The 20,632-nt window shown below is 41.1% G+C and overlaps 1 protein-coding gene across 21 annotated transcripts in view; it reads right to left on the minus strand.

Annotated features, from left to right (window-relative positions):
• VTI1A (vesicle transport through interaction with t-SNAREs 1A) overlaps positions 1–20,631 on the minus strand; it is a 351,923-nt gene extending 331,292 nt beyond the window's left edge. For 13 of the 21 annotated variants that reach the window (XR_006603218.1, XR_006603229.1, XR_006603226.1 and 10 more), the window contains exons 1-3: positions 20,164–20,626; positions 8,863–8,921; positions 4,370–4,480 (exon numbers count right to left, since the gene is read on the minus strand). Coding sequence is in view for 3 of the 21 variants with exons in the window: in XM_045068908.1 (XP_044924843.1) it covers positions 4,370–4,480; positions 8,863–8,921; positions 20,164–20,257 (264 nt within the window). In the remaining 18 variants the exon portion in view is untranslated. Of the gene's footprint in view, positions 1–4,369; positions 4,481–8,862; positions 8,922–20,163 lie in introns of all 21 variants that reach the window. The other 8 variants (XR_006603232.1, XR_006603225.1, XR_006603231.1 and 5 more) reach the window with 4 other exon arrangements.
• Position 20,632: the final 1 nt, after the last annotated feature.

Raw genomic sequence — 20,632 nt, forward strand, 5'->3', positions numbered from 1 at the left:
TTATTCAGCAGGCAATGAGCAGTCCACAGGATTTTGTGGAACAATGTGACAAACTCAGATCAGTGTGTTAGAAAGAGAATTCGAGACTGGTGCAGAGGGTGGTTTAGAGCAGGAGAAGAACAGAATGAGGAAAGGCTACTACAAACATCGAGATGGAAAAACACGAGAGCTTCCAGTAGTGGAGATGAAAGTGGGAGAGATCTGCCAATTCTGTGATCAACCGAGGTGCAACTGATGGCGAGGAAGAGATTAAAGATAACTCGGAAATGACTAGAACTTGTCAAATTTAAGTGTGTGTGCTTAAGGGATTCTGGAGTAGTAAAAATTATGAATCTAGAACTACAGAGGTCTGAGTTAGCAATACAGGTTGGTATAGACACAGTCACTGAAGCCACAGGAGTAGATGATGCCACACAGGGTAAGACAGTGGGAGTAAGTGGAGAAGCCTGAAGAACCCAGTGTCTATGCAACAGGCAGAGGAGGGGGAGGGGCCAAGACAAGAAAACAAGGAGATGAGGAGAGTCAAAGAAAGAGTACTGGGCTGACCTCTGCCCATCCTCATTCGTACAAATCCGTCAAAGTCCCAATGTCACAAGGGGAAGAGCACAACTCCTTCATTTGCAATAACGTTGCAAATGAGACACAAAGGACCACCTGTGCTATTTTTCTTGGGGTTCGGGGGTTCTGGGTATATCACCATAAGAAAGTTTACAAATATCTTTAAGGAGATAACCTTCATTGCTTTAAACATTAAAGAATTAAATATAAAAAGAAAATATGAACCAAAAGGGAATTATGTACCTATTTTCTATACTCTGTTCCAATACCTTGGGTGGTGTCCTACGGAAATGGGGAGGAAGCAACCAAGGAAGCGCCAGAGGACCACTCACTTCTCAAAGGCCCCCAGTGGCTTCTCATCAATCCAGAGAAAAAGCCAAAGTCTTCACTATGTCTACGATGCCCTTGTGGATCCCCCTCTGCAAACACAGGCGCCTCTTCTGCTTTCACTCACGCTGCAGAGGACACCCACGATCACTCACCCATTGACCCTCTTTATTTTCATTTATAGCACTCATCGCTCTCTGAAATTATGATATAGATGTATTTATTTCTTGTTTTAGCCACTAGAATCTAAATTCCATGAGAACAAGAACTGTATTTTAACCCCAGCTTTTTCCAAGCACGCAGGGCAGTGTCTTATACACTGTCAGGTTTGACAATGATGTGTTGAATGGCATCCAGAGTCAACCTGAACTTCTTGGTTCTGTCACGTGTAAAATGGGGAGAGAGATCCACATCTACTCTGTCTACTCCTCGTACAATGAAACGAAGTAGTGTACGCTAAAGCACTTCATAAACTCTAAGTCACTGTACCATGGACGGTGGGGGGGGAGTGGTAAAGGAAGCTTGCTGACGCAGAAGAAAGTTGTGCTAACAATTACCCACATAAACACGTGAATTTTTAATGATAGCCTGGAGAATAGATGTTCGGATCACAGCTACTGGTTCCATTTTTCTTTAGAACAACAACAACAAAAAACGCCTGAGAAATACTTACCCAAGCACACACTATCCAAATACCTAAAGAACTCTACCCAGATTATATTCTTCAGGAGATAAAAACACTAAAGGTTGAGCGAGCTGACTTATAAGCAACAGAAACAATTTAATCTCTGAAAAAAATTTTAAGATGAAAACTAAATTCAGTGATATGAGGTGAATCGTGTCTATCTCACTTCATATGTTGAGGTGCTAATTTTTAGTACCTCGGAAAGGGACTGCATCTGGAGAAGAGTTAACCGAGTTACAACAAGGTCAGGAGGGTGGGCTCTAATCCAGCGTGATGGGTGTCCTTATAAGAAGAAGAAATCAGGACACAGACACAGACAGAGGGAAGCCCACGGGAAGACTCAGGGAGAAGACGGCCATCTCTAAGCCAAGGAGAGAGGGCTTAGAAGAAACCAACCCTGCTGACGCCTTGATCTCAGACTCTCAGCCTCCAGAACTGCGAGAAAATAAATTTCTGTTGTTTAAACCATTCAGTCTGTGGTACTTTATTATGGCAGCCCTTACAAACCAATATAATTTATTATTTTAGAAACCAAGAGAGAAATCTTTGTAGTTTCATAAAGATGAGGTTAGCAAACTAAAATAATCCTCATAAATATTTCACTTTACTTTGATCATTTATATTGAAACATTAATTTTAATTAGAATTGTCTAAGTATAAATTTGAGTTGTCAAATTCTCAAATCAATTTAAATTTTCTCATTAGATCCCATATTCTCCCTAAGAGTACCCACCTTTCGCAAAGCAATTACAGAAGGTTTTATCTAGCACAGAGCATAGGAGCTAGGCAGTTATACTTCTTTTCTGAATGTCGGCGCATTATGGATTCCAATTTTTTTTTTTTAAGAATTTATTTATTTGACAGAGAGTAAGAGAAGGAGAGAGAACACAAGCATGGGGAGCAGCAGAGGGAGAGGGGGAAGCAGGCTCCCTGCTGAGCAGGGAGCCCGATGCGGGACTCGATCCCAGGACCCTGAGATCACGACCTGAGCTGAAGGCAGAAGCTTAACCCAATGAACCACCTAGGCGTCCCCCAATTTTTTTAAAATTAATAAAAACACAATTTAAAAGGCAACTGCATCAGAGTCACTGACATAGCCTATCTCAACTTCTTAGGCAATATCTACCAAAATATAAAATAAACATGCCTAACTGCAAATCACCCTATCTCCAGATTCTAGGGGTATTTCTACTGGGTCTGGTACCGCTATAGTCTAGAAGTAAAACACTTTAGGCAAGAACAGAGGCAGAAATACTCTTATCACTTCTTGACTTTCTTTATGAATTTGGACCCCCGGGTCAACAATGAAGTCGATTCACGTACCAAGACAGGACTTCTCTGCCGTTTACGGGTAAAGCTCAGTTCTTTCTTCATCTGTATCTTTTTTTTTTTAAGATTTTATTTATTTATTTAGCAGACAGAGATCACAAGTAGGCAGAGAGGCAGGCAGAGAGAGAGGAGGAAGCAGGCTCCCTGCTAAGGAGAGAGCCCCATGTGGAACTCGATCCCACGACCCTGGGATCATGGACCTGAGCCGAAGGCAGAGGCTTTAACCCGCTGAGCTACACAGGAACCCCATCTTTTTTGTTTTTAAGTAGTAAAATACACATAATTTAAGATTTGCCGTCTGAACCATTCTTAAGTGCACAGTTCCATGGTGTTAAATGTATTCACCTATTAAGCAGCCATTCTTTAGAACCTTTCATCTTGCAAAACTGAAACTCTGTACCCATTAAACAATAACGGCCCATTTCCCCCTCTCTCCAGTCCCTCGCAACCACCATTCTACTTTCTGTCTCTTATCTTTGACTACTCTAGGAACATAACATAAACAGAATCATATACTATTTGCCTTTCATGATTGGCTTATTTCACTTAGCATAATGTTCTCAAGCATGTCATGTCATGTCATAGCATAGGATACATTAGAATTTCCAACATTTTTAAGGCTGAATAATATCTCATTGTACACCACGTTTTGTGGTGGACACCTGGGTCGCTTCTACCTTTTGGTGTCGTGAATAATGCTGCAATGAACATGGGGGTACAAATATAAAAACTCTGCTTTCAATTCTTTTGGAAATATACTCAGCAGTGGAATTGCCCGGCTCTAGCTTCCATACTGCTATTACTTTCTAATTCCTAACTATTTCAACACTCTATATTTAAATATGCGTTCTTAAGTTTGCTCTTAAGTGGGTAGAGCTGAAAGTCGGACATATAGGGGGAGAACACTTAATACTCTCATGGGGCAACTGGTATAAAGAATCACTTGTATCAATTATTAAGTGAATTCCTTCTGTCCTTGTGTGGGAGGAGGGTAACATATTCCTTCAAGACTCTAATACAGTCTATGGCGCCTACCCCAGGAGAAGAGTGCTCATAGAAATGGACGTCCAAAAATACCTATATAATTTCAGGACATTCATGCGCCCCTGAAGTCCATCTATGAACACTGCACCCGAAAGGCTGCAGATTAAGAAAGGCCCAAAATTGGGTTCCAGAATTTTCCTAAATGCTAAGTATAAATACACACTGTCAAAACCCAGACGTCGTCGTGCTTCAGATCCATCTGTGAGTCAGGAATCCAACACACCTCATATTCCACCATTAGGTAGCTCTTTGGGTATTTTTAGATCCCCCCACAAGTCACAGACCATGGAAGCTGTGCTATCTCCCGCACCGGCTCCTGGAGACGATGCTCATCGGGCTCACTGAGGCGTGTGGCGGAAACGACAGAAAACACAGGTGAAGACAGAGAAAGAGCGGTAAATATGACAGAGGGGGAGTCTGACTCACAAAATCTGTTTCAAGTTTGCCCATTTCTTGCTTGTAGCTTCGCATCCTGTTGCTGTACATTCCTCGACTCTGGGGTGGTATCTCTCGGACTTCCAGATCCATCTGTTCAAGCTGGCAGGGCGAGAGGAAAACGTGACTTCAACCATATGCTTATGCTTTATTTGGCCAGACATTTAGAGCTGAAAGGATTTAATCCCAATTTCTCCTTTTACACCTGAGGAGCCAGTCTGAGAGCGCTCACTGCCCAAGATCAAGTGACACTGGGACTGCTTTGGGGCTTAACTTTTCTTTGCGTCAACAAATGAAGTTGTTGCTGACTGCTTGCTAGTGCCACACAGAGTGCCAAAGCACTCACTCTGTCAAGAATGTTTGATTGTTCGTTTGCTTGTTTTAGATTTTATTTATTTATTTGACAGACAGAGATCACAAGTAGGCAGAGAGGCAGGCAGAGAGAGAGGGGAAAGCAGGCTCCCTGCTGAGCAGAGAGCCCGATGCGGGGCTCGATCCCAGGACCCTGAGATCATGACCTGAGCCGAAGGCAGAGGCTTAACCCACTGAGCCACCCCGATGCCCTATTTTTTTTTTTTTAACATACGCATTAATCCAAATGTCCTCAATAATAACAACCTTAATCACGTTGGTGTGTACTATCATTCAGTCCAACCTCACCTGGACTGGTCTTCTGACCCTAAACCACCAGGATTATGGGAACATAAAACAAACCATTACTTCCACCCAAAATTTATAAAATGTCAGCCCAGCCTTAGTCATTGGTGAAAATTCTTCTGGAAACTCTTTTCTGATTAGGAAAATCTTGTGCCAAACAATACGTGGTCTGACCCTCCAGTGTAACTCCTATTCCTTTGTAACCATGTCGATATGGCACTGAGTGGATACAGTCATCTACTAAATTACACAAAGCTCACTGAGATCTCAGCCACATACTTTCCAAGAATCTGGCATTAATAACACTTTGGATACCACACATGCGCATTTAATGAGAGGCAAAACAGAAACAGTGTGACGAGTAAGAACACAGACTTTTGAGTCAGACGCCTGCGTCCACATCGGGCTCCATTACTTATTAGATGGGCAGCCTCGGATGGGTTTATTAAGTCTTCTGGGCTTTACTTTTCTCCTTTCTAAAAATAGTTTGTCTTTTGTAGGACAGCTGTAGAGATTATATGGTGTAATTCCAATAATGTGCTTACAACAGTGTCTCTTGCTTGGTAATCGCTAGATTAATGTTAATAGCAGAGATGATTACTGATGACACAGAGGTAATACAGCAGGTATAGACACAAGGTATCAGAGACAGCTTATTTACACCTGGCATTAAAAAATAAAAACCACCACCAACAGCAAATTGGCTCAGACCATGTCAAATAAACTCGTACCCCAAAATGCGCTATTATATTTTACCTCTTAATGAGTTCTTTCCATGACTACTATAAGCTTATCACTAATAAAACTACTTGTCCAGCATTAGAGACTGAGTAACAATACTAGCTCTCAGATAAACCAGAAAACCATGTTTTAATTCACGGACCTTAATTTTTTCTGAGAGAGAGAGAGAGAGAGTTTTCATTAGCCTTGATTTAAGCAGTGACCACTTAAATTCTTGCCATGTCTCAACATAAATGTGAAGCACCAAGAAGTTAAATTGTCACTGAGCAAAGGCAATTCTTAAAATACTTATTTGGGGGCACCTGGGTGGCTCAATCAATTGGGCATCTGCCTTCAGTTCAGGTCATGATCCTGGGGTCCTGAGATAGAGCCCCAAGTCAGGCTCCCTACTCCATGAGGAGTCTGCTTCTCCCTCTCCCACTCTCCCTCCCCCTGCTTGTGCTCCCCTTTCTCTCTCTCTCTCTCTCTAATGAATAAAGAAAAACCTTTTTAAAACTTAAAAAAAAAAAAAAAACACTTCTCTGAAATCATCATGAAGTACCTAGTTCTAATAAGGTCAACAGGATCATCCAAATAACTGCTTAAGGGCATGTAACTGAAAATCCAAGTGCTAACTACACTTCTGTTTAAGACATTTTACAAAGACACTGAAAGCAAAATTAACAGTAGGTGAGTAAGAAAAAAAAAAAAGGAAACACAACAACAAGCATTTCCAATGAAACCAGAAATAAGGCTAACATGAACTTGTCGTTCCCAACGTTCAGCCAGCCAACAACACCATGTGGGGGACATGATAATCACAAGATGAACAGGGTCCGAGAGATTAATACAAGCCAGTTGCTCAGCAGAAACACAAGTAATCCTAATAAGTGAGATCAAAAAGAAGTTTTTCTGCCAGGGTCCTCATCCAAAGGAGAGGAGGTAATATAATGAATGAACAGTGTCCTTAACAAGGATTTCTTTGGAACTCAGTAAATCAGCTGTCTGATCATCTTAAACAAACAGAAACACCTATCTTAGATAGAACTCTTGGGGTTGGTCATGACTGAGAATGACTACAAACTCTATGAGGAGATGACTATGTATACTTCTTGGTATAGTAATATCTTGGTTATTAGGAAACCACCTTTCTAACAATCAGTACCTGGATGGCTCGACAAACCAAAACACAGATTTTGAGGCAGAAGAACTGCTCCTGGGAACTCAACAACAATAGAAGGGGTCAACTCGGAGGCAAACAACTGAGCAGTTGCACTGTACTATCGATGGGAGAAGGGCTGTCCTGATCAGCAGCTACACTACGCAGGAGGTCAGTCTTTTTGCGTGAAGGCCAGAAACCATGAGAGAAATAGTTGAATATATAAAGAAAACAAAGTAAGGATAAAAGTATTTGCAAAAAGGGAGAAATGTCAAAAGAGAGGCAAACATTCGAAGCCAGAGAGCCCAGTGACAGCACAGGGGGTGGGAAGCGAGTCTTCTGGGGCACGGAGAGTGTCCACCATTCTGACAGCTACAGGAGAGCCAGAGGAGACAGGGCAGTGCAGTGCAGCTTGCTACCTCAGCCCTCCAAGTCGCAGAACAAAGGTCTGCTGTGTCTCAGGGAACGACAGCCACCTACTTCTACAGAACCCCTAAAAGGGCAGCCCCTTGCGTATGGGCCTGTCCGCAAAAGTCATTCAGTCAGTCAAATAAGCTTGGAAATACTCCACACTTTAGCTGCCTCCTACCGTCCCTTCTTGGAGATTCATAATGCCTCTTAGCCTCCGTCAGGGTCCAAGAAGATTCTATAGAAAAACAACTGAGAAAGATGCCAACCTCCAATCCTATCTCAGCTAGCTAATTTCCCAAACATACTTAAACTGGTAGCAGCCATTACCAGAAACACACTTGGGGAACTGTTCTAAAGTACATCAGTAAGTACGTTCTGAAGGAACCCCAAGTAGCGCCCTTCAGCATTTAGGAAAGCGACACACTCATTTGGGAACACAATGCAGTAACAGGTAGAGTCGTCCTTGTGATACCTGGCTTTAAAACCAAAACCTGGGACACAATACCTTTTAATACTTTTTGTTTAATACTTTTTTGTTCCTTGATTTGCAAGTTTATTTTTATCAAGAAATAGTGGATGTGCTGGAGTTCTGGGCTCAGCATATTTAAATACAAGCCCGTACTCTGCCACTTGCTTGGTGTGGCATCTCAAAGTCACTTCATCTTCCTAGGCCTCAGTTTCCCCATCTGCAAAATGGGGACAAGCATGGCATAGAGAATCACTCCTCTGTGGGTGTCTCACGCTTCCACATGTCTTGCTGGGCATGCCAAGAATGTGAGGCCCTCACCACTCCTTTCTCAAGCCGTTTCTCAAGAGTTATATTTACAAAGAGCAGCCCTTGGGGAGGAAATACTGTGTCCCTCTGGGACAAACAGCAGCCTCGCTCACAGACTGCTACAAAGCAGGGCATTTCCCAGGCTCCAGGTTCCCTTCCTGTAAGGTGTTCCACTGAGTGTGGGGACTTTTCCAGGCCAACCTGCAGCACTCTGTGGGAGCTGGGGCTCAGGGACCTGAGGCAGCGTGCTGAAATTCTGACAGCACCTTTTGCTGTAATAAAACTCTCTCTGACCTAGGAATCTCCTGTCTTCTGCCCACATCCGTGAAATTGTGGCAAGCTCACCTTCTACAAAGCAAATAGGGGAACATCCTCAGATCCTTAACATTTCTTGATGAATAGCATTTGTCTCACAGGGCTTGTGCGAAAATCAAATATTATAAAGCAAGTCATATGATTAATCCAGTGTCTGGTACTCAGTATGCCTTTAATAAGCATGAGCTATTTCTAGCTATTATGAAAAGTATTATGAAGGAATCAAAATTAAAGGTGGAATTAAAAAGAGAATCACTTTAATTAAGAAGCATAAAATCCCAAGAAACTATTAAATTCTCTTCAATTTAAAAACTGATGAGGTCCAAATTTTAAAATGCTAATCAGAAAAGTGTCACCTTTCCACATAGTATAAAACAGGTTAGAGGAAGGTATCAGCAGAAAAGACTCTGGTTGTATGTTAAAATACATGACCATGTCTGTACCTACCAGTTCTTTTGCTTCTTCGAGCTGTTTCTCCACATTTGCAACCATCTGCTTCTTCTCATCTGAAACAAACAATAAATACCAAGGAATTGCTAGGAATACAAGTAATTTAATATATGAAAACTTCTATGTTTACATGCCTTTTCCTTTCCGGTCAGAGTAGACAATTACCACACCAGGCAGATGACCAGATCATTCTTTGGTGGGTAAGGAACCATTTTTAAGTCACTGAGTCTAGGCTACATGGAAATATATAATCCTATGGATTTTACATAATTATGAAAAGATGCTATTACATTTCTAAGAGAAAACAAAAATTAGTTTGTCCTTTAGAAGAAACTGCGTCAACAATAGCAAACCATTCCTTGTTGCACGAGAAGTCTTCAGAGTCGAGTCATGACTTTAATAAACTGGGAGAAACTGACTTATGAATACAATTTAAAAGTCACATGGGGTAGATGGGTGATGGGTAAAGGAGTGCCCTCGTAGAGATGAGCACCAACTGCTGTGTGTAAGTAATGAATCACTAAATTCTACACATGAAACGAACATTACACTATATGTTAACTAGAATATAAATTAAAATTTGGGGGGGGAAATTCACATACCAAAATAATTCCTAAAACGGGGCATGATCTTATAACCCTTTAAAAGACTGTACTTTCATTAAGAACTGGGTATAATGAAAGAAATATTTGAAGTCAGGACTACTAATTCTAAACCCAAAGTCACTACCTACTTTGCTGGTTGGTTGTGGGATCCTGGATAAAAAAGTGTTTGTTTGTTTTTTTTCTGAGACCCCGTTAGTACTCTCTAAAATGGAAGTTTAAAATAGCTAATTCTTTTTAGCTCACAAAGCTGATGCAAGTAAAAGTACTTTTAAAATTATGAAGTGCTAAGCCTCTGAATGTAGCTTATTCAAACTCTACAACCATTCAGTTATCACCCAACTGTAGCTCTCCTTCCTGGGACAGGTTTATGTCCTAGCGGGTATTTTCAGAAAATGTCTCACTCTCATTCCAAAACAATCAGTCCATTTACTCAGGGACTATGCGTCAGTCTTGTGCTAAGCAAATTCACTGAACATTTATGGTTTTGTGTCTAGCATCCTTCTTTTCTCAGGCAGTATCCCACTCTTTTGAGGCTCGCTCCTTCACCAAGCAGGTCGATGGGAGATGTTATCTCCTTCTATGCTGCTGCGCCTTTGGTCACAGTGACTCAGCAAAACACGGGCTCCTCACCCTAGCTGGACCGACCCCAGTGGATCAATCCCTCTTGCCACATTGGTCTGGCGGGTGGAAGTGGAGTCAGCATACAACTCAAGTAGACCATTCAGAGTTCTAGAGCAACAGCAAAGTCTTTTCCCCTTTCTTGGTAGAGTTATATGACAACGTAAATCTAGAAGCTGTTGGTATCCATTGTTCTAGCTTCAAGGACTGCCACTTTGCAGTGGTTAAGAATGAAGTCAATACTGAAAAAGAAACAAAGCTGAGGAGAAGGTAGTAGGTAGGTAGGTAGGTAAGCAGGTAGGTAGGTAGATTTCGTTAATTAATTTCTGGTTCCAGATAACTTTGAAACAGGTTTTGCTTGACTTTATCATGATTTGTTTTCTTCAACTAACAGATTTCTTTATTTAAAGTTAGGTTTCAGAGTGCCTGGGTGGCGGTTAGTTAAGCATCTGACTCTTGGTTCTGGCTCAGGTCATGATCTCAGGATCTTGAAATTGAGCCCCAAATTGCATTCTGCACTCAGCGTGGAGTCTGCTTAAGACTCTCTCTCCCTCTCCCTCTGCCCCTCCACACGGCATGCATTCTGTCTCTCTCTCTCTCTGAAATAAATAAATAAATCTTTAAAATTCGGTTTCTGTGAACCTAATGATAACTAACTAATACAACAAACTAGAGAGGTCATGAAGCTTGAAATGGGTACAACATTTAGCAGCTGACTAACTCTTCAGAAGGATAGTCAACACTAAGTGGGGAATCTTTAGTAGAAGTTATTATTTTGCTAGAATCATAATTAGGTTCTGCCACCCCCAACCCCTTCCCTTTGATTCCCCCCAAACTGGGGGAGGGCAGGAGCTGTCACATAAGGTGTTTTGTGCATGCTCCAAATAAGAAAAATGCACACTTGAAATTAAAATTCAGTTTGACTTTTGTCTTTGAAAAGTTAGGCCAGATTAAAAATCTAGTATATGACCCCAAATTTATTTGCTCCTGCAACACATCATCTGTCCGACATCTCCACAAGTTACAGGAGAAGCACGCTATTTTTATGCCGGAGCAGAATATGAAATAAAACAAGCCCATCTTGGACCAGCGTGAGATTATGAATTTACATAGCTGAAGGAACATCTTGTTTTCTTTAAGGTGTTCAGTTGTTGGGAAAGTCCATGCTGGACCTTTAGGACTAAGAAGCACCAGTCTTTCTCATCAACAAAACAAAACAAAGGAAGAAGCCATCCTTGTCCAGTACTCCCGTTTGCTACTAATTTCTCTCTCCTCTATCCACAGTCACATTTCCCTTCTTCATCTCTCCATTTCCTCCTGGAAATCTCGCTCTCACTCCCACCCGTCCACTGAAATGACCCTAAGTCTGATGACCTTCCCTCTGCCCAAACAAATGGACATTCTCCGGTCCTACTTCTACTTAATCTTGTGGCATCTGACATTCTGCTCCTCCCATCCTATCACTTTTTTATCTCCTGGCTTCCAGCACACTCTGATTTTCTGATCCTCCTACACACCCTTCTGTCTCAGTGTCCTCTGCCAGCATCCTTTCCTCCGTTTATCCTTCAACTTATCGGCATTCCCAGGAGTTCAATCCTTGTTTTTCTTCTGATTATGCTCGATGTTCCTGGACAATTTCACCCACTCTCATTTTAAACTCTCATATCATACATTTATGATCCCAAATCTTTATCTCTAATGCTAATATATTTCCAGGACCAAAAACCTTTAACCCCAAGGCCTATGCCCACCTCCACTGTGACTGCCTGCCAAACTGTCATTCAAAACTCACTTCAGAAATCATCACCTCTTTGAAGCCCTTCCTAAACTGACAAAAGAGTTAGCTGCTCTCTCTTAGGGAAAACACCTACAACCCTTACCTAATTCCAGCAATTTATCTCCCACACTTACAGGTCTGATTTATTTTCTAGGTTGGAGGCTTTAATCATGTCTTAATTATCTTTACAGTCCTAAAATCTAGCACTGAGATGGTCATATGATCAGTTCTTGAAAACTGGCAGTTAATTGAATAATGTAGGAGTGTGCAAACATTTACAAAAATAGCTTTCCCTGTCTTCATACCTGCTCCTCTCCACCACTTAAGCTTCCTAAAATGTGGCTTTGATTGCATCACTTAAGCCTAGAGGTCAAGGTCTTTCACATTCCAGATCCAAGCAACCTTTCCAACTTTGTTTCCAACTACTAGCTCTCCAGTGTACATGTTACATGCTACCCAGACTATTCATTATTACCCAAATCTCATTCTTTCCCTCTTTTTTTTCCCTGTTCTAACCTTTTGTTTAAGCTACCACTCAGTGTTCTTTGGTTGACTACAACAGAACTGACTAACCTAAGCCAAAAAAGGAATCTATTAGAAAGATAGCTGTTAGAGGGAGAACCATGAGAATAAAATGGAGTGGCTCATAGAGTCAATGATAAAAATGAGTCCCCAGGCTCAGAAAGGAGTACCTCGGGGTACCAAGAGAGCAGAACTCACTGACAGTCTCTGCAAAAGGAGAGTCTAGAGCAGTAGTGGCATGCTTTCCTCTTGGTTCACTCTGTACACAATTTGAATTCCAGGAAACATTCTCGAATGCACTCAACAGGTAATATGTTCACCTGTTGACCTGTAAAGGGCATGGTGGCCTATTGGTTCCACCAAGACTGGGTCTAGGTATTTCCTCAATGGAAAGTTGAGGTGCTGCTATCAGAAAATAGAATAGAGGATTCTGGAAAGTCAAAAACAAGAAACCAACTGCACCCACTTATTGCAACCTCTCTTAATATACCTTCCCCCCCATTTTTGTGCAAAATCCCACCTCTCCTTGAGGTGATTTCCTGGGACAGATCTTAATCCCCTCTGAATTCCCAGGCCTCTGGATTCTGTTCTAGTGACTCTGGTGGCCACAAGAAAGTGCTTTCTGTAATTTCCCTCCTCCCCTTCATTTCCAGCTCCTTGGGAGCAGGGACCACTCTTGCCAGATCTTTGTCCTAACTCTGAATTTAGCCCTCTCCAACTAAATTCCTCACATGTTTAAGAGAATGAAAAGGTGATGATTTAGGAGGAAAGCATGAATGAGGAAGAAAGGAAGGAAAGAAAGACTGAATGAGATGACCTTGGAAATATTTACCAACATTAAGTTTTTGTCAGACTTCTAGCATTACTCCTACATAATTCCCAAGACAGTTTCGAGCTTTTCACACCAAATGCCATCACCTTTACAAGTGGCACTGTTCTAGGATTCAGAATCTCATGACTAACCAGCTATCATTGTTTTCACAGGGTTATGTTTTGAACATTACTGCAGTCAATCCTCCAAATGGTCCTTTGGAGATACTAGTTACTATCCCATTCTCAGGGAAGTATGTAATCTCAGAGTGATAAAATAATTTCTCCAAAGTTAAACAGTTAATAAATTACAGAGTTGGAATTTTAAAAAGGTCTGTTGTCCCGAACTGAGCTCTTAACCTCCAATGTACTACATAAAATATACTATGTAAACAAATTTCATCACTTTTTTCTTTTTTTGCATACAGGATTGATGAATGCTGGTATATACATAAGTCTTCGCATAGTATGATCTTTTCTTGGTCACTCAAAATTAACGGAAGTGCTTGATGCATGTTTTTTTTAGTATTGAAAGAAGTGCTCAGTCTTGCACTCCCCCATAAAGTAGTGTATATGTCAGTGCTAACTTAAATTCAGTAACTGGCACCTGTCTTCGTACATTGTAGCTCTTTTTGGATAAAATAGCAGCAGAAACTATGTATTGGGAAATGTACAGTGAAACCACTAATAGAGGAAATTTTTATATTGGAGTACTTAAAAATGGACATATTACTAATACTACACTATGTAGCACATTAGAGAATGGTCAAAATAGAAACAAAGCCATTCTAGAATGATCCATGTAATTATGGATTAGGGTTGGAGACAGCAATATGAACTCATGTTTAGCTCACTATAGATGGCTACACATATAAATACTGATATGTATATATACAAGATTTACTTGTACACATATGTACTTCCTTGTCTTCCAGCTCAGAAGGACTAGAAGCAATAATACCCCAGTAGCAATAAGTACCCAGCATCCAGATCTTGGTTTTGTTTTTCTTTTCTTTCTTTTTTTCTTAAGAGAGAGAGTATGGGGGAGGGGTAGAGAGAGAGGGAGAGAAAGAATCCCAAGAACCCATGCTAAGCATGGAGCCTGACATAGGGCTCGATTTCATGACTTGAGACTCAATCAAGAGTCGGACGCTTAACCCACAAAGCCACCCAGATACCCCTAAGTCTTGGTTTCTAACACCACCTCTCAATAAATGGAAGCGGGACTCACTGTAGAAATGGCTGAATCTGGGACTGGTATGGGAAAAACACAAGCTGATACTAGAGTATTTTATAATACCAGAAAGCAAGAAAGTGCTAAAAAGGAAAAAGAAACAAAACAAGAAAAACAAAAAACAAACCTGCAATGATAGGCGTCTACCAAAAGGACATAGAAGCCAGGTAAAGGGCTTCCAAAGGTCAAAGATGGAACAATTTGAGCAACAAAATAAAGTAGTATTGGAACACAATAAAAATGAATGAAATAAATATCATAAACCCATGTATATAACTGACTAAGTAAATGGAGAAGAATAGTCAAAATCTCTCCTGTAGGGGATCCCAAATGATTTACATAAATGTTAAGCCTTCAAGGAGGTGGAATGTGATGCCCCAGGCCTGAAGCGTGGACTGTGCATAGGACTGCCTTCCAAAGAGTATGGGAAAGAAGCAAGAGAGTAACTTTACAGTGGAGAAACCTGACAAACCCAGACAGGTGATCAAAGTTAGCATCAGTAGTGATAAGTTACAGTATTCTTGATATAATGTGATAAAAACAGTGTGTTATTTCTGTGATCTTCTTCCCCCAAACCTAGAACTCCAGTCTAATCATGAGAAAAGTATCAGGCAAATCCCAGTTGAAGAATATTCTCTCAAATATCCTACAAGTACTCCTCCTAAACTGAAGTCTAAGAAAAGCCTGAGAAAACTGTTACAGCTAAGAGGAACATAAGGAGCCCTGACTGCTAAATGTTTTCCAGTATCCTGGACTGGATCCTAGAATAGTGAAATGATATTAGGTAAAACAAAAAGATAAAGAAAACAAAACGTGAGGAAATCTGAACAAAGTATGGACTTCATTTAATTATAATGTATCGGTCTGGGCTCACTGACTGCAACACGAAATGTATCATATTAATACATGATGTTAACAATAGAGGAAACTGGGCATGGGGTATAGAGGCGTTCTCTTTATTTGTGATTTTTCTACAAATCTAAACCTGTTCTGAAATTAAAAGTTATTTTTAAAAAACCAATGAAGCCATTACTCAGCATAACTACATTGATGAAGGGAGACTGGTCCACCTGGGATTAGGGTTTGGGTATGGGATTAAAGTATGCCAATCCAATTTACTGTGCACCTAAATTCCTGAATTAGGACTGGAACCATCTCTTCAACTCTAACTCTCCAGAACAACAGAAATATAATGCATGCAAGTCACATAGGAAATTTTAAATTTTTTTTTTTTATTTAAAGGTTTTTATTTATTTGACAGATCACAAGTAGGCAGAGAGGCAGGCAGAGAGAGAGAGAGAGAGAGGAGGAGGCAGGCTCCCTGCTGAGCAGAGAGCCCGATGCGGGGCTCGATCCCAGGACCCTGGGACCATGACCTGAGCTGAAGGCAGAGGCTTTAACCACTGAGCCACCCAGGCGCCCCGAAAATTTTAAATTTTTTAGTCTCCACATTTCAGAGTAAAAAGGAACAAGTAAATATAGTTTTAAGATATGTATATATTTAATTTTAATAATATTTAGTCCAATACATCCAAAATATTATTATTTCACTCTGTAGCCATATTCCAAGCACTCAGTAGAAACATGTGGACATTACAGCTCCTGAGCCACATACTAAGCAAACCACAATATTCATAAGTAAAAGCATAAGTAAAGCATAAGTAAAAGCTTTTCTGAATTCTATCTACAACCACTACAACTACAAAGGCCAAGAGAGAATCACCGAACATTTACAGCTTCTATTTACAGCTACCCCTAGATGGTCTTCAAAAGCCTCCAAGGATTGACATATGTAATAAGAGAGACTTGAGCATTTTCTTTTAGCAAAAACATCTGTCTGGTCCCACCACTTTCACTTCTCTCCCTGCCTCCCTCCTTGATATCCTGAGCTCAAAGCCCAATTTCATTTCATATCCAAAAAGCTCAGATCACTCATATACTCTCAAATGTAGGCATCAGCAAGAGAGATCCACCTAACTCTAGTCTAGGCAGAAAAGGAAGAAAGAACTGAGGTCCAAGTTTCCTGTAAGAATTCAATTAATATCACAAAGTCTAAGAAGCTGGGTCCTAAGTAACCCTACCAGCTGTTGCCTCCAGCAGTAGCAACACTTTTAATAGCTAATTTATCATGCACATTCTCTGGGAAGAAAATTGTGCTAGGGTGTTCCAGGCTTTCTTTCATTTGATGTTTTTACAATATTGTAAGGTTGAAGCAATTACATCCTCTCCCCAACTTAAAGATGGAGGAAGCAGGTTTAGAGAGGCCAAGCAACTTGCCCAAGACTGCACATCTAGTAAGTAGCAAAGCAGAGATTCTAATCAGATCCAATGCCATGTGTGAATCTTACAGTGGTAGGATCCACAGAAGACCATTTCTCTCTCTGTAAATGAAGTAAGCAAATAATTGCAGAAGAACATTTTATTTACGATTCTTGAGAATGCCTGCCTGATGTAATGGAGCTTCTGCAGAGCATCTCCCACCTGGGGTTCTTCACCAAAGCAAAAAGAACTTCGCAATTAGTATTAGCTATGGTTTTCACACTTCCGTTTTCTTGACTTCACCACAGAACTCTAATCATTAAAATTAAATTTCAAATAGTGTCATAAAACTGCTACCTAAGAAGGGACTGATGTGTTTCATCAGTCCAAGTACTAAAATTAGTTAAATTCAAACACTTCAGTCTAAGAGCAAAGTCTTTTTATTGTTTAAAACATATCACAGAGTAATCAAATTTCTCCTTTAAAATGAGGTTGTAAAATACTCAATCTTTTTCATTCTCCCTGGAGGTAACACTTTAATACATTGTACATGCACAGCAGAGATTGAAGTTCATTATAATCAATCCAACTCACTCTACTTCAATTTAAATAAATCAGTAAGCTCCGGGAATGAACTGCTCTGGCTGCAAAGTTTGCTCCAATTTTAAACTTCTCAAATTAAGTAAAGCATAGTTCATCTCCTCTAGGTCAACCACTAATGATGTCCAGAGAGATTATAATTACTTTCAATCATACTTTTCTTTCTTTTTTGGTGATACATATTAACTTGTTAGTTCACAGACATATACCTGAAATTTATAACTACATGGATATATTTTTCATCCTTTTCTATTTATCAATTAGAAACAGATTATAAAGGGAGCAAGCATAAGTAACTATTAAGAGGGAAACTACTACATTTTTAAAAATAACTATCATTCGATTAGTCAGGTCAGTAAGCATTTTTCCAGTGCCCACTACACAACATTCTTTCAATTCCGGTGAAGCTGCTATGTTTGGTCCTTACATTAGACTACATGCAAAGCCAGTCAAGGTTTTATTTTTAAGGCATGTAAATCAAAGGTTTCCTTCTATATGGCAAGAATTGTTACATTGAAACATAAAGACAAGGAAAAAAATCAATTGTAACAAGATCTATTTTCTTGGAAACAGCTTTTACAACTCTGCACCCATGGATGACTTTGTTACTTTATATAAAACACCTGCCCAATACAAAAATCTATTAGCCCAAAGAGAAAATGCTTCTCTGTTAAAACTGTTACAATTAAAAATAAACAAAAAGCCAACTGAAATCACTAGTCCTGATACTCTGAGCCTCAACCCAAAAGAAGTCGTCTCCAGCAACAAGGAAAACAAAAATCAAGATGGCCTTGGGCAGTGGAGAAAAGCGGAACGGAAGAGAAGAGACGAGGTGATGCATCATGAAGTGATGAGGCCATCAGCCACCTTCTCCGAGGCATCACCTCGTCTCACCAAGGTAGCATATACCTTGGTTCTGTCCTCTTGTTCCCTCACTTGGGCTCATAAACCTCTTTAAGACATCATTCACCTCACCAGAACTAACTGGGACTTCAGGAGATGAGTGGGGTGTAAGTTCAGAGATCCTGGTTTCAAGCAAATGACCCTATTAATAGAAAATAGGTGGGGGAGAGGGAAAGAGAAACAAGGAAATAAAGGAAGAAAATTATTTATAAACACACAAGTTTGGGGAAAGTAGTGAAAGGCAACGAGGAACGACAATTTCGGTCCTGCAGAAATTATTGCTGGCATCACGGACTAACAAGATGGGAAATAGGAAGCTGCCCACCAGCTCACAGATCACTGAGCATCCTCTTTTCTATGCACTATACCCCAGAGCCAGGTAGAGCCAAGTCCAGACGATGGTTCGATTTCCCTAACAAAACTAAGCTAAAAGTAATAATCTTTTTTTTAAATTTTTTATTTTTTATAAACATATATTTTTATCCCCAGGGGTACAGGTCTGTGAATCACCAGGTTTACACACTTCACAGCACTCACCAAAGCACATACCCTCCCCAATGTCCATAATCCCACCCCCTTCTCCCAACCCCCCTCCCCCCAGCAACCCTCAGTTTGTTTTGTGAGATTAAGAGTCTCTTATGGTTTGTCTCCCTCCCAATCCCATCTTGTTTCATTGATTCTTCTTCTACCCACTTAAGCCCCCATGTTGCATCACCACTCCCTCATATCAGGGAGATCATATGATAGTTGTCTTTCTCTGCTTGACTAAAAGTAATAATCTTATCTGCAACTAACCACTCAAATCTGTACTTAGAGAAAGATAAATCCTAAAACAATGTCTCACATACAAAAAAAAATTACCAAATATCATATTCATATTCATCTGTTCATTAACTTAAACATTCTTCTGAGCCCTAAGTAAATGCCAAGGAAATCAAACAAAGCTCCCACCTTCATAGTTGACAGTTAAGCATGGAAAGTAAGATATGCTAAAACACTAAAACTGAGCGCCTGGGTGGCTCAGTCGGTTAAGTGTTTGCCTTTGGCTCAGGTCATGATCTCAGGGTTTTGTGATGGAGCCTCCAGAGGACAAGGGAGTGCCTGCTGAGGGGGAGGGTCTGCTTTTCCCTCTCCCTCTCGCTGCTCCCTCTACCACTGCCCGTGCTCTCTCTCTCTCCCACTCACTCTCTCAAATAAATTATTTAAAAAAAAATAAAACAAAGAAACCAAACCAAAAACACCTCTAGATGGGATACGTGGAATTTTAAAAGTGATAAAAATCATCCTGTACCAAGTGTCACATAAAATTAGGTTACAGTCTCCCAAGAAGGTTGAAAAATAAGATAAGGGGCTGGGGGTTATGAAAAATACTAGTAATTATAGCAGCTAACACCAAAAAAAGGGCTTTCCATATGTTAAATCATTTAATCTCCACAACCCCAGGAGAGATGTATCGTTCTCCATTTTACCAAGAAGTAAAGTTGAGAGCGATTTAAGAAACTTTCGTAAGTTCCACAACTTTTAAGTGGCAAAGCTGGGATCTGAATCCTGGTACCGTGGCTCTTAACCCTATTTTGCCGCATATAGTAGTATTATTACTAACAAAACAACCGGTTGCTGTATATTGCAGACCCATGATTTGGGTACGTTCATTCACTCTTTGAATATCCACTTCTCTATTTTACAAATGAGACAAAACAAAACAAAAACTAGGAGTCCGAGAAACGTCCCCAAGGTTGCAGAAGTTAACACAGCGGTGAAGTCCGGATTCCAGCCCAGAAGCTCAGCGCAGGCTCCTCTCCTGGCACTCCACAACCCAGCCTGGGCTGTGCTTTCCCCCTCAGCCAAGTCCAGCTCCATCACTCCGGGGGGAACCCTGCCCCACCTCGCTCCTCAGAGACGTTCCACCGCCCGCGAGCGTCAGCGCCCTCGGGGCCACCACCCCCGCCCCGCCGGGTCAGGACTCTCACCAGGCGGGAGACGGGGGACCCTCGCAATCTTGCTGGTGATCTCTGCCGTGAGCACCGCGAAGTCCTGCTCGTAGCCTTCGAAGTCGGATGACATGGCGGCTCGGGAAAGGTCGGCCCGGGCCGGAGCCCAGGTCGTGGCAAGAGCCACGCGGGACCGACGAACACCGTGTAGGGACCCTGGGAGGGGGCCTCGAGAGCACAGTGGAGAACCGGGGACAGCTCCCAGCCCGGCCGCTTCCTGGTTGTTCGTCGCAATCTCAGTCCTCCGGAAATGGGCCTGGATGCGTTTTTTATTGTCCGCTCGGGCTTCAAGATTTTTTTTTAAATCTCGAAAAGAAAAGCACTTCTATTAGGGCCCTGAAAAGCTTCCTAAAACCTGCGGGTTTTCGGGGATCACGGAAAGCATTTTTTGCCACTCCACGTTCTGAAAAGCGGCTCTGGTTCCCTCAAGCTAAGGCTCCCAGGAACG

The sequence above is a fragment of the Mustela putorius genome, unplaced genomic scaffold (genome assembly GCF_011764305.1).
Source record: "Mustela putorius furo isolate JIRA1106 unplaced genomic scaffold, ASM1176430v1.1 tig00003909_pilon_pilon_pilon, whole genome shotgun sequence".
Taxonomy (NCBI): domain Eukaryota; kingdom Metazoa; phylum Chordata; class Mammalia; order Carnivora; family Mustelidae; genus Mustela; species Mustela putorius.